This window comes from Podarcis pityusensis, assembly GCF_964106645.2.
Source record: "Podarcis pityusensis genome assembly, chromosome: 7".
NCBI lineage: Eukaryota > Metazoa > Chordata > Lepidosauria > Squamata > Lacertidae > Podarcis > Podarcis pityusensis.
The window spans coordinates 18,929,163-18,943,931 of record NC_138031.1 but is presented as its reverse complement, the minus strand read 5'-3'; the positions used below and the strand labels follow the sequence as shown (position 1 = coordinate 18,943,931).

General features: G+C 37.9%; 1 protein-coding gene across 5 annotated transcripts in view; it reads right to left on the bottom strand.

The window, feature by feature from the left end:
* CSMD3 (CUB and Sushi multiple domains 3) overlaps positions 1-14,769 on the bottom strand; it is a 578,955-nt gene that overhangs the window by 145,297 nt on the left and 418,889 nt on the right. For all 5 annotated transcript variants that reach the window (XR_013988260.1, XM_081012460.1, XM_081012461.1 and 2 more), the window contains 3 exons: positions 9,110-9,248; positions 5,499-5,686; positions 4,877-5,071 (listed from right to left, as the gene is read on the bottom strand). Coding sequence is in view for 4 of the 5 variants with exons in the window: in XM_081012460.1 (XP_080868586.1) it covers positions 4,877-5,071; positions 5,499-5,686; positions 9,110-9,248 (522 nt within the window). In the remaining variant the exon portion in view is untranslated. The remainder of the gene's footprint in view (positions 1-4,876; positions 5,072-5,498; positions 5,687-9,109; positions 9,249-14,769) is intronic.

Below are 14,769 nucleotides of genomic sequence, written 5' to 3'. Positions count from 1 at the left end.
ATGTAGGCAACTGATATAATGCCCTGCTTTTTGAGTTTCCTGTAGGTATCTGATTGATCCCTGAGAACTGAATACTAGATGAGTTAGGCCTTGGGGCTGATATACCAGATCCTTTTGTGTTCGTATGGGTGGCCTGTGCTATCATTTCCAAATCTGATGATTTAGTAGAACCATTTTTGGATATTTTATTGTATACAACATTAGAACGCTCAAGCACATTATACATGTAGCAGTGCAATGTATGGTCGCTTAAGAATCACAAGAGAAGTCAATGGATTCACAGTTCAAATTCTGGTGTATACAAGACTAAATATTGTATCTAATGCTAGTCATACTCAGAGCAGCAGACAATTAAAATTAGAGGAAATAATTAAGGTCCATTCATTTCAATGGTTCTCCTCTGAGTATGACTAATCTTAGATACAGCCCTAAGCTCTTGTGTACCCCTCCCCCTTAAAACTAAACAAACATTGAATGAAAAGTTCTGGTTTAGCATTTAGTACATTCAAAGTGCTTTTCTTTGGCATGTAAAATGAGGAAGAAAGTGTGGAAAGAAATATCTTTTCACAAAAGCATTAATTCTCAAATGAGGTAAATCTTATATGCAAATTCTGTTCTATTTCTTCAGCAAAACCTATCAGCAGTGAAACTAAGTGTCAAATTACATATGGAATTTGCAATAATGTTGAGCATTATTAAAGATTTAATTACATTATCTGGAGACTCAATCTCATCTGTAAGTATCCATTTCAAGTAAAATTGAGCTCAGAGGTATTTTAGCATAATGCTTATTTCACACAAGCTTATGCTATATCTAAGTATCACAGGAAAGTTCTGCCAATGTTAATGAGTCACAACATGTATAATATTACATTCTGTTATGCTCTAAAGATGCAAATCAAATAATTGCAGCAGAATAACTTCACTGGTCACCTAATAGCACTATTCAGTCAGTCTCAAAATGCATTTTTACGGTCATTTCTGTTAAAGAAGCAAAGATTAAAGGCACATTTCAAGAGATGAGAAGGGGTTGAGAACCAGACACACCTAGGCATACCGCTAAAATGTGGTTTTGTACTACATGAATAAGCCTAGCCTTCTCCAATTTCCACTTTTAGTCGATGCTTGTCATTTCAACCAAACCAGGAATTGTGATTTAACACTAACTAGGGATACTTTCAAAACAAGCTGACTTCAAACCCAAAATGGCCAATGTAGCTTGGGCTGAAAAGCCTGCTAATGATTTAGTATGGGCACACTTGTCAATTCAACCTGTCACATATCTAAGGGAAGAGGTAAGATTTCCATTTTACACAAGACTATGAAAGTGTGGAAATAGTTGCTTGACTCACTGGCTCATTTTGTTTCTACACCTCTACCGTATTGGTACACGGGTGGCGCTGTGGTCTAAACCACTGAGCCTCTTGGGCTTGCTTGATTGGAAGGTTGGCGGTTCTAATCCGCATGACGTTAGTGAGATCCCATTGCTTCTGCCAACCTAGCAGTTCAAAAGCACACTAGTGCAAGTAGATAAATAGGTACTGCTGTGGTGGGAAGGTAAACAGCATTTCCGTGCACTCTGGCACTTGTCACAGTGTCCCATTGCACCAGAAGCAGTTTAGCATGAGTTCATGCTGGCCACATGACCCAGAAAGCTGTCTGTGGACAAATGTGGACAAATGCTGGTTCCCTCAGCTTGAAAAGCGAGATGAGTGCTGCATCTCATAGTCACCTTTGACTGGACTTAACTGTCCAGGGATCATTTACCTTTATACCCCCCTACTGTGCACTACTCTGTGTGTGATATTCCATTATTTCACAAGCAACAAACCTATAGAGATGGGTTTTTAAAAAGAAGAAAATGCCCCCCCCCCATTCTATGGTGTCACCAATATGTGGAAGACACCCAACTCTATCTCTCCATTCCATCTGAATAGGGGATGGATGTGTAGGCCAGTGTCAGTAATGCGTTGGATGAGAGTCAACAAGCTGAGACTGAATCCTGAAAAGACAAAGGCCGTGTTTGTAGATGGTTCACATGTTCTGGCAATGAGTGGACAGCCTATTCCACTAGCAGGCATTGCTTTTTCCATTAAGGAGCGAGTGCTTAGCCTGAGGGTATTCCTTGCCCCAACATTGACACTTTAGGCTCTGGGAAGCAAACTCAAAAGATATACTCTTTATGAATTTATCGTGGAATATATTGTGCTCATGTGCTGTATGCATTTGTAAGTATAATGAATTATGAATTACCCTTCTATGAGCATTAGTCTAACATGGGTAATCCCCCCCCCATGCAAGTAACACATAGTAGTTTCCTGTTTTGTTTTTAAGGAGCAAATGTAAAAAGGTTTTGCTCTTGGTCTCAGATAGGATGGTAATTATGATTTGGATCCTTCTCAGCATGAAATGGGGTTTTCCACAATACTGAGCAATAAAGTGCTATCTTGTAAACAACAGATATTTGTTACATGAAAGGTAAATCTTAGGTAGTTTTGTTAGAAGGAAATGCACTTGTTGAAGTTGACAAAAATCATTACTTATTATCCGTTGTCATATGAAAAGTTTAATCTGCACACCTTAATTATATTCTGCTTTTAACAGCTATCATCAAATGCCAAATGGCTTAGTGTATTATCCTGGTTAATCTTTGCATTCATTCATATGAGAGTGAGATTGTGGACTTGGTTCACATCCTGCAATTATTAGAGAGGCTTCAAGGACATTTGAAATAAGGATATTAGCCAAAGGCAAGTCACACTTAATACAGAGAGGCATTGGAGAAATGTATATAGCTTTCTTTCCTTCTTCCATTAGCTTAATTAAAAAAGAAGAAAGTAAAATTTTATTGAATCTTGTTAAAAACTTATGTTAGGATATGAAAATGAAGTAAAGACTGTTTGGGGTTATTGTATAGACATCAAATCACACAGAGTTACAATGTGTAGAGATGGGGTACCTGTTCTCCAGATACTGCTGAACAACAACTGTGGTTGTTGCTAATCTGGCCCATAACACACTTTTCCTCCAGGCCAAACCCCCCTGCCCATTACCTGACATCTATTCTGCCTTCATCAGATTGCACTTGGAACAGCAATGGCCAAAGAAAAGAAAGAAAGACTATGTCCAGTTCTGGGTACCACAGTTTAAGAAGGCTATTGACAAGCTAGAACGTATGTGGAGGAGGTTGATCAAGGTGATAAAAGTTCTGGAAACCAAGACTAATAAGGAATGGTTCAAGGAGTGAGAATGTTTAGCTTGGAGAAAAGAAGACTGAGAGGTGATACGATAACCATCTTCAAATAACTGAACAGCTGTCTCATGCGAAATGGAGCAGACTTGTTTTCCACTGTTCCAGAGTGTAGTACTCAAACCAATGTAGACTATAAAAGTATTCTTTCCCTCTCCCTTTCCAGGCTTTCTCTCCAGATTATGTTTTGGGGGGAGGAATCTAGAGTCTGTGTTTCCTGACACTGTGCAATCAGGACAGATTAGGGATTCTGTTTACTGCCCACCTCGGTGCCCAGCAGTCTCTCTGACCGAGAAGACAGAGCTGGTCTTGGAGGCCATATTAAGGACTTCCAAAATTTTAAGTTTTGGGGTACTTCAACATCCCTGCTCAGGACTTCATGGCTGCCATGTTGACCATGGGAATGTCCCAACAAGTCACTGGCCCAACACATGTGGCAGGCCACACTCTGGACCTTGTTTTCTCAACTAGGCAGGAAAAGGGCGACCTGAAAGTGGGGGGTATTGACATCGGTCCCTTATCATGGCCAGGTCATTTTCTGTTGAGATTTAGGCTTTCAGCATCTTTTCTCCTCTGCAGAGGTGGGATGACCTATGAAGATTCCAGACGTCTCTGGGGGATTTTCTGGCTGATATGACTGGAGCTCCTGTTGAACATCTGAACAGCTCAAGCTGTTGACACAATCACCCTTGAGTGCCTTCTCCCACATCATGGAGCCTGCTCTGTGCCCTCAGAAATCCAGAATTTAGGGCGAGAAAACAAACTGGGAGATGGCTCAAACGTGATTGTAGGAAATATATAGTCATATGCAATCAAACACTGTGTGCCTCCTCCACAAGAGGTCTGGAGGATGGCAACATGAGAACAGGCCTTTTCAGCAAAGGCTCCCCGTTTCTGGAATGTTTTCCCATGGAGGTTCAGCTGGCACCTTGGGGCACCAGACAAAAATGTTCCTCTTCAACCAGGCCTTTGGCTGATTAATATCCTATACACTTTTAAATGTGTTTTGGGGGGAGAGTGAGGGTTATTGTTTTGTTATTGTTCTTGTTTTTATTATGCCTTTTGTGTTCTTATCTTGTGAACCACCCAGAGAATAAAGGATGGTATACAAATTTTAAAAATAAAATAAACTATAGCCAGTCCAACATGAGTATATAAAATAAATAAATAAAATTCTCGCCCTGAAAGCAGCAACATACAACTGTCCGTAGCAAAGCTGCTAGTGGAATTTCTGCAAACAAGGAAATCCACTTCGACCAACACAAAGTACAGGAGTGGTTGGGTGGGTAAGCATTGACAAAGAAAGGTGAGAGCAGGCACAGGCCTCCTTTTAAATCTTGGGATCAGACCCCAAAAATGAAGTACTCAGAAGCGCCAACCCCAATTGGCTCACGGGGTAGAGAGACCACCCACCCTACCCCTGCAGCTGTGCGATTCGTACCAAATACCCACTGCCACAGGGGTGACACCCACTGTTGCTCCCCAGTGTTATGCGGCCCCACAAATTGAGATTCACCAGTAAGTCAGGGGAACCAGGAGTTATGAAAATTAATGTACACATTAAATACTCCCTCCTCCAAATCAGGAATTAGATTGATCCCCCTAACTCCATGCCCCCAAACTCACCATGACAGCTTGGTAAGGCTCTGTTCCATCCAGGTCTCCCATCGTCTCCCATAATACAAGTGAGTGTAGAGTATCCTTGAAGAACATAACCAGCATCACAATAATACGTGACTGTTGACCCCAGTTTATAGTCCATTCCAAGCCTTGTGCCATTCATTATATTCCCAGGATCGAAGCAGGACTCACGCAGTTTGGCTGGAGTAAGATGAAGTAGGCAGTTTTAGTTACAAGAATTTCTCTACCTACAAATACAAATCTGTCTTAATGTGTCTTTTCCCCATACAATCGCACCCATGTGAGTTTCTCTAAACTATATAACGCTTAGATAGTGATTTTGCTTGATGATCTTTGATAGTTTCACACACTTCATAAAACACAGTGCATTGACGATATTGTCTGACTATATCAGTAGTCCAGTGAAACAGAACTAGGTGTAATCTTTTTTGCTAAAGTACAAATTATGACATCAATAGGATATGCCAATGACTAAATGAAAAAATTGATACAAATCTTGTGTGTGTGTGTGTGTGTGTGTGTGTGTGTGTGTGTAGGAATATAAAAAAGCAGCACAATCTTGAGTAGTAGAGTGTCCAAAATTTGCAATACAGTTACATTCACTTACCTTTATACTCCAAGTGGAAACCCGTAAAACTAACTGATCCATCACTCCGAAAAGCCAAGTGCATGGAGTTGGAACTACTTTCTATTCTCTCAGGTAATTTGCTATCTTGAAAACTTCCAATTAGTGGACTATTGCTGTCTGGCCCATCATAGATATAAAGAAAGTCATAGTTTGGTTCTATACTGAAGCTGAAAAAGACAGATAGAGAAATATGATAGATGGAACATGCCTTTTCCAGTAATATTATCCTAATATGTCCTGCTAACTGGTAAAACCACCGCATATAAGGAAGTGTTGCAATACTTTCGGGGTCAAATTTACTTCTTTTGGTGGAGGCGCTCTTCCAAGTTGAATCGTACCTTCTTGTATGATAAAAAGGTAAGGGGACCCCTGACCATTAGGTCCAGTCGTGACCGACTCTGGGGTTGTGGTGCTCATCTCGTTTTATTGGCCGAGGGAGCCGGCGTAGAGCTTCCAGGTCATGTGGCCAGCATGACTAAGCTGCTTCTGGCAAACCAGAGCAGCACACGAAAACACTGTTTACCTTCCCTCCAGAGCGGTACCTATTTATCTACTTGCACTTTGATTTTTTTTTTAAATGATATTTATTAAAGTTTCAAAAAAAAGATTACATAGATAAATAGAGAAAAAAAAGAAAAAGAAATAAGAAAAGAAAAAAATACAAAATACAGAAAAAAGAGAAAAAACACTTAAAAAACACATCAATCTTTCCATACCTTACATTTCATTTCCTTGCTTCCCAGACCTCCTCACACCTCCCTTTTTTGTATTCCAGTTCTATTGGTTAATTCAGCAATTCCTTTCCCTCTTTGTTTTTGTCTTAATCCTTTAACTTAATATATTATAACTTTGGATTTTCACCTGTTAACAATCCATTTTTACATACACCTTTATAACATTGCTGCTAAAACCGCTTAACTTCATTCTGACATCATTCTAACATTCATTAATTTTGCAATATTTCTGTAAATAGTCTTTAAATTTCTTCCAATCTTCTTCCACCGACTCTTCTCCCTGGTCTCGGATTCTGCCAGTCATTTCCGCCAGTTCCATATAATCCATCACCTTCATCTGCCATTCTTCCAGAGTGGGTAAATCTTGTGTCTTCCAATACTTTGCAATAAGTATTCTTGCTGCTGTTGTGGCGTACATAAAGATATCTACTTGCACTTTGACATGCTTTCAAACTGCTAGGTTGGCACGAGCAGGGACTGAGCAACGGGAGCTCACCCCGTCGTGGGGATTCGAACCACCGACCTTCTGATCGGCAAGTCCTAGGCTCTGTGTTTTAACCCACAGCACCACCTGCGTCCCTCTATTGTATGATAGAATGCCTAATATTATAGGTAGTACATACACATGTAAAACATTTTCTTACGGATTACTATAATTCCGTGCATCTTTTAAACATTGTGTTTGCCTATCTCCCGATATCTGATTCGCTCTGAACTTTTTGTTTGCATTTACTTTCACAAATACTCCTGTCCATGTTATTATCCTTTATAGGTCAGAAATGCAGGACTGACAATAGATTTGCTTTGTTTAATCTGTGACATCATTTTAGGTACTGAATTGTGGTAGAGAATTTGAACAAACATTATTTAATAACCAGGAGAGCATCTCTCACCTGAGCCTTATTATTATGTAAATATATGGCTTATAAAATGGGTCGTTAATATGGGTATGACATTTTCCTTTAATCTCCTATAAAAGCTGTAATGCATACATCGCCTATTAAAGCTGGAAAACTATTAGCCTGGATCACGAGTGTCTTAGTTTTGTGTCTACATATTGACAATGTTATCCATTAGAAAACTTTAATGGACATAAGAGCAGAAGAAGAGGCCTACTGAATCAGAACAAAGGCCCATTTAGTCCAGTATTGTGTTTCCAGCGGCTATCAAAATGTCTATGAGAAAAAGAACACTAACACAATAACACTCTGAGATGAGCTTGATTGTGTCACCTGCTTATCCCCAGTTTCCACATTAGCATTTTCAGTGATAAAAGTGCTCCAACAAATTATTCTCGTTACTACATTTGGTGCATATTTCTTGGGTCATGGGCCAACATAAATTTATTACACGAGCCTCACAAACACAAATGAATTTTAAAACAAGTACAATGCTAAGTACTAACAGACATAAGAAATTTTCAGTACTATCCAATAAATTACTTAAAAGAAATCTTGAAAAACATAATATCACAGAAGTGTTTAGTATTGATTTATAATTGGATTTGTTTTCACAAACTATCGCTTATATTGTTAGTGTCCAGTCAAAGGAGATGATTGCTGCTGCTTCATGTTGTTCTACAATATTTGCCAGCTAGCATGCAAGTACTCTAATTTCTTCTTATCTTTTTTCTTTAACTTTCTATTTCAGTTTATGAAAACACTTATAACAAACAATCTCAATATATCTCAATATATCCCCCATTCCATGCATATGCAATGTAAATGATACAGTCAAACATGAAACAGCTATGTACAATAGTTTGGAGTTGATTATCGCAGTGAAGTGTTTCTAATTTCTTAGAATTGAAGACAACACAGATTCTACCCAGAAATGACCAAGTAGCTCGTTTTCATCTTGGCAATATAACCTGCATTGTACATCTTGCAATATAACCTCATAACCTCTTTCTACCACTTGAGCCTGTCAATCAACTGAAAGCTTCCTTGGCTGCTCTTCTCTTAGTGTCCCATCTTCAGATGCTGAGCCAGTGGGTACATGTGGGAGGGCCTTTTTTTGCTGGATTATGGATCGCTTCTCTAAAGATAGTTGCTTGGAGTTACCTTATTATCTTTTAGGCACGAGGCAAATTCGATCACATTAGCCTAAGCCTTTGGTGGCTAGTAAATGAACAGTTGCCCAGATAAAGACTTTTTAAATTGCCCAGTAGTACAAACATCTCATAACCATTGGTTTTATGGGTTCACCTGGCTTTTATTGATTAGCTTTTTTGGTTCCTCTGGCTTTTATTGTTTTTTTAAAAATTGAATTTTATTGTATTGCTTCATTTATTTATCCATATGTTGCTGTGGGAGCTGATGATGATGATTATTATAGGCTAAAGGGCAACCAACCCACCTAATAAATAAACTCATAGATGTAACTTTTGTAAGTTTAAATATATATATATATATATATATATATATATATATACTCTTTTTAGAGTAATCAGGCTGTTTTTGAAAACACATGGCCTTTTTATGTCTTTGCTTTCTGCTTCCTTATAGTTATTTAGGATATTTAGGATATCCCCACTGAGGGGATCACAGAAATTGGCAGAAATTAAACAAGTGAAGAAAGCAAGTACACAACATTGCCCTGCTACTCAACCTAGTGATTCTTCTCTCATATGAGCTGCAAGCAAGCATCCAGATGTTTTAATATCACGAGCAACTCTGAATGTAGTTGAGTAAGTTCCTGATTGCTCTACTCTAACAACCCTCTTCAAGCTCATTATTCTGTAAGGCAGATGTACTGGGCTTTGAAAAACAATACACTTGCCACGTTTAGCAGTTAATGTTCCCAGGGACCAGGGATTAGTTCATTGTTTCAGGTTTGAGTCAACCAGTCACTTACCTGATAAATGCTAAGGATATGACATAGTCATTATTAACAGTGATAGTCCAGTCACAGTCTCTGCTATGAGGATAAGGATGAGGGAAATTTGGTGAAAGAATAAAACCCGATGAGCCTGTCAGATTGCCTCCACAAGGTGCTGTGAATGAATCAAAGAAAAATGATATCAAGTGAATCCCAACACGATTCCATCACATTTTAACCGAGTATGAACCACAGGCAATAATCAAATTGTGGGGGGAATATTACCTCCAAGTTGCACCAGTGAACCCATCATTATTCTAATATATTCTCCAGGAACAGATTTTATTTAATGTGATTTTCAAGTAGGTCTGGACAAGAAAGTATTCTGGTCACAGAAATGGCTGGGAAAGGCTGTTAAAAACACATGCACATGTCTGAGCTATGTTAATGTTAGTTGAACTTTTCTTTGTTGGAAGTATGACTATGCATAAGACGCGTGGTATCTCCTGTAAAAAGGATTTTAATGATGGCTGTTATCAGAACAAGCTGACATGAGCGCATCTAATAGAAAATGTGCATGCCATTATCTTAAAAATAAAACCAAACAACAAAGCAGAACACCGGTGAGCACAGCTAGGGTGTCCTGTCCTATTTTATACAAATTCTGCCGCAACTCATGTCAAGTCAATGAGTATTATTTTTTTGACTCAGCAAGAAACTAGCATGATTTACAGTTTTATAATAATGATAAAGGTTCTGAAACTGTGACTCTACTGAAGAGGATCCTATCAGATATAATTTTATTTGTGGAAATATTTATTTTTATCATTGCTTTTGATCATGTCACCTAATAAGAATAATACCTTTAAAAAATTGAAGTTAAAATGCACACAGAGATATCATGAAATCCTATTTATAACTAAGAACTATTTCTTACAGTGTAATCAGTGCTTGAAGACATGCATGCAACCTTACAGAAGAATCCACTTCCATGGGCAGGAATTCCAGACCCTCAGGGTCACCACTGGAAAGCCCATAATGAGCCAACTTCCTAACTGAATGTTAGTGTCATCAAGTGGTCCATGTTTGCATTACTTCCCGTGTTTACATGATTTCCTTTTCATGGGGAGACAATAGACCCACAGAAATGGGTAGGGTAGCAGGTTTTGTCCCAGTTACTTCTTCTGGAACAAGTTGAATCTAATATTGTATCAATGACCGTAGATTTTATTTATAGTTTTTCTCAAAGGTATCTCTGGGAAATGGGTTGTGAGTGTTAAGTACCAGTACTAGATAGGAAGAGTATGGAACTTGAAATGACTGTTGCACCAATGGTGAAAAGCAGAAAAAAGCCTAACAATTTCCTTCAAAGTTATGTGCCAGTTTATGCAAAAACAAATGTCAAAAGAAGAGGTAAACCCTATCCCACAGTGTTCCTTGGAAGCCCACTCAACCAAAATGAACAGAACGGGGTGTTTATATGTGTAGGCACACGAAAGATCTATTACTGGTGATTTGTGATCACAGTATTATTGTATAAAACAAACACAACAAATCTTTCACACAAGAAATGGCATATGCATGACAAGCAAGCTGCAAGTAAATCAATATAATTATAGCTGTGTATAAGACAATTGTAAGATTGATGCAAACTCATCAGAAACAAATATGTTATATTGGAATTAGCATAGTACTTGTTCATTTTTATAGACACTTTGTATAGAACATGAAGTATGGATATTTAACTAAGAACAAAAAGTCCTAATCTAGTGACCTTTGTGTGTGTGTGTGTGTGTGTGTGTGTGTGCGCGCGCGCGCGCAGACAGGTTTTGAACACCCAGTTTCTTTTGCTAAACAGCATCTCCCATACACAATGCCAGAACTCAAGGCTAAATCAGATCTTGAACAAGTAACCTGAAGTTTATCAGCCAGGATTTAGGCAGTGTGCCACCGTCAAACTCTGGGTAAAGGGGCGGGGGGACTACAATGAGACTAGTACCAGCCCAAGAATGCTAGGTCAATGCCAGTCAAATAAGCTTCTTCTTCTACAGGTATATCTCTTTTTTTAAAAAAGGAAGTATATTAAAAAATAATCAGTTACTAATAAAACATGTTATTAGCTACACATTGAAACACTGAAACCAATACATATTTTAAAATGTTATAAGATATTTATTAAGGTTTCAGAAATAAAAAAGAAGTTACAATAGTAGTAATAAGAAAAAGAAAAAGAAAAAAAGAATAAAAAAAGAAAAAAGAGAGTACAAAATACGAAAAAAGTAAAAACAATTAAAAACAAATCAATCTTTCCATATCTTGTCTTTCATTCACTTGTTTCCCTGACCTCCTCATACCTCCCCTTTTTTGTATTCCAGTTCAGTAAGTTAATTCAGCAAATCCTTTCCCTCTTTGTTTTTATCTTAAACCTTTGTCTTAATATATAATAACTGTATATTCTCATCTGTTAACAGTCCATTTTTACATACTCCTTATAACATTGCTGCTAAAAACCCCTTAGCTTCATTCCAACATCATTCTAACATTCATTAATTTTACAGTATTTCTGTAGATAGTCTTTAAATTTCTTCCAATCTTCTTCCACCGACTCTTCTCCCTGGTCTCGGATTCTGCCAGTCATTTCCACCAGTTCCATGTAGTCCATCACCTTCATCTACCATTCTTCCAGGGTGGGTAGATCTTGTGTCTTCCAGTACTTTGCAATGAGAATTCTTGCTGCTGTTGTGGCATACATAAAGAAAATTCTATCCTTCTTTGGCACCAATTGGCCGACAATGCCCAGGAGAAAGGCCTCTGGTTTCTTCAGGAAGGTATATTTAAATACCTTTTTCATTTCGTTATAGATCATCTCCCAGAAAGCCTTAATCCTTGGGCACGTCCACCAAAGGTGAAAGAATGTACCTTCAGTTTCTTTGCATTTCCAACATTTATTATCGGGCAAATGATACATTTTTGCAAGCTTGACTGGGGTCATGTACCACTTGTATATCATTTTTATAATATTCTCTCTTAAGGCATTACATGCCGTGAACTTCATACCTGTGGTCCATAACTGTTCCCAGTCAGCCATCATAATGTTATGTCCAACATCTTGTGCCCATTTAATCATAACAGAATTCACTGTTTCATCTTGAGTATTCCATTGCAACAGCAAGTTATACATTCTTGACAAATTCTTAACTTTAGGATCTAACAGTTCTGTTTCCAGTTTTGATTTTTCCACCTGGAAGCCAATTTTCTTGTCCAAATTGTATGCCTCCATTATTTGATAATAGTGAAGCCAATCTCGCACTTTGTTTTTTAATTTTTCAAAGCTCTGCAATTTCAATTTATCTCCCTCTTGTTCCAGAATTTCCCAATATTTCGGCCATTTGGCCTCCATATTGAGCTTTTTCTGAGCCTTCGCTTCCATCGGTGACAGCCACCTTGGAGTTTTATTTTCAAGTAAATCCTTATATCTTGTCCAGACATTAAACAATGCTTTCCTGACAATATGGTTTTTAAATGCTTTATGTGCTTTGACCTTATCATACCACAAATATGCATGCCACCCAAATACATTATTAAAACCTTCTAAATCCAAAATGTCTGTGTTTTCAAGAAGCAGCCATTCTCTCAGCCAACAAAATGCGGCTGATTCATAGTAAAGTTTAAGGTCTGGCAGGGCAAATCCACCTCTTTCTTTTGCATCCGTTAGTATTTTGAATTTTATTCTGGGCTTCTTGCCCTGCCAGACAAATCTGGAAATATCTCTCTGCCACTTCTTGAAACAGTCCATTTTGTCCAAAATTTGCAGTGTTTGGAACAAAAACAACATTCTTGGCAATACATTCATCTTTATCACAGCGATACGGCCTAGCAGTGAAAGCTTCAAATTTGACCATATTTCTAAGTCTTTTTTCACTTCAGTCCAACATTTTTCATAGTTATCCTTAAATAGATTCACATTTTTAGCAGTCATGTTAACCCCCAAATATTTCACTTTCTTAACCAGTGTTAATCCTGTCTCCTTCTGAAACCTCTCTCTCTCAATCGCTGTTAAATTTTTCTCTAAAACCTTAGTTTTTAACTTATTCAACTTAAATCCTGCAACCTGACCAAATTCTTGAATCAGTTCTATTACTCTTTTAGTACTAGATTCTGGCTCCTGTAATGTCAATACTAAGTCATCTGCAAATGCTTTCAATTTATACTGTTTAGCTCTGACTTGTATACCCTTAACCAATTGGTCCCTTCTAATCATATTTAAAAGGACCTCCAGGACCGATATAAAAAGCAATGGGGAAATTGGGCAACCTTGTCGTGTCCCTTTCTCTATCTTAAATTCCTCCGTCACCACATTGTTAACAATTAGTTTGGCCTTTTGTTCAGAATATAATGCACTTATACCATTTCCAAAACCTTGACCAACCCCCATCCCCTGTAGGTTCTTCTTCATAAAACTCCAATAAATGTTGTCAAAAGCTTTCTCCACGTCCACAAATATCAAAACTGCCTTGGTATTAATGTTCACTTGTAATTTCTCCAAAATGTTAATTATGTTTCTCGTATTATCAGACAAGTGTCTGCCAGGGAGAAAGCCTGCTTGATCTTTATGTATCTCTTCCACTAATACTTTTTTTAATCTTTTAGCCAAAATATCTGCAAAAATTTTATAATCCACATTAAGGAGAGATATGGGGCGGTAATTCTTGAGCTGTGTCTTCTCAGACTCAATTTTCGGTATAAGTGTGATGTACGCCTCCTTCCACGACTCTGGTGCTTTTTTTCCTTCCAAAATTTCATTACAAACTTCCTTTAGTGGTTGTATTATCCAACTTTTCAGAGATCTATAGTATCTTGAAGTTAAACCATCCGGTCCTGGAGATTTACCCAATTGCATATTCTGGATGGCACCTTCTACCTCCTGTTCAGTTATTTTGTAATTCAACATTAGCTTGTTTTCTTGAGAGATTTTTTGTAGTCCATTTATTTTCAAAAATCGATCTATGTCAATTTCTTTCTGTGGCCCTTGTGTATATAGTTGTTTAAAGTACCTCTGGAAACAATTTCTAATCTCCACTGGGTTCTGTATATTCTTTCCTTCCACTTCCAAATTTGTAACAGTATTAAGTTTTTGTCTTTTTTTCATTTGCCAGGCCAGCAATTTCCCACATTTATTAGCCGATTCAAAAGTCTTTTGTCTCATCTGTTTAATTTTCCATTCTATTTCCTGATTCATCATTTTCATGTATTGTACTTGATGTAACTTTATTTCTCTCAAAATCTCTTGCGACTTTGGTTTTGCTCTCAGTTTCTTCTCACCTTCCTTTATTTTCTCCAGAATTTTATCTTTCTTCTCATTTTGGGTTCTCTTCTTTATTGCGTTCTGTTGTATCAGGAACCCTCTCATGACCGCTTTACTTGCGTCCCAGATTACTCTTTTTTCAACAGTAGTATTCATGTTAATCTCAAAATAATCTCTCAAGGTTTTTTGGGTCTTCTTGATCACTTCTTCATCCCTAAACAAGGTGTCATTCATCCGCCATCTGAAAGAGCCAATTGGTGTTAGTTTCATCTCCATCTTTACAGCATTATGGTCGGAGCAGGTTTTAGGGCAAATTTCCACTTTTCTTGTCTTTGGAGCCAGTCCTCTAGTTACCCAAATTTGGTCAATTCTTGTCCATGTCATTTTGGCT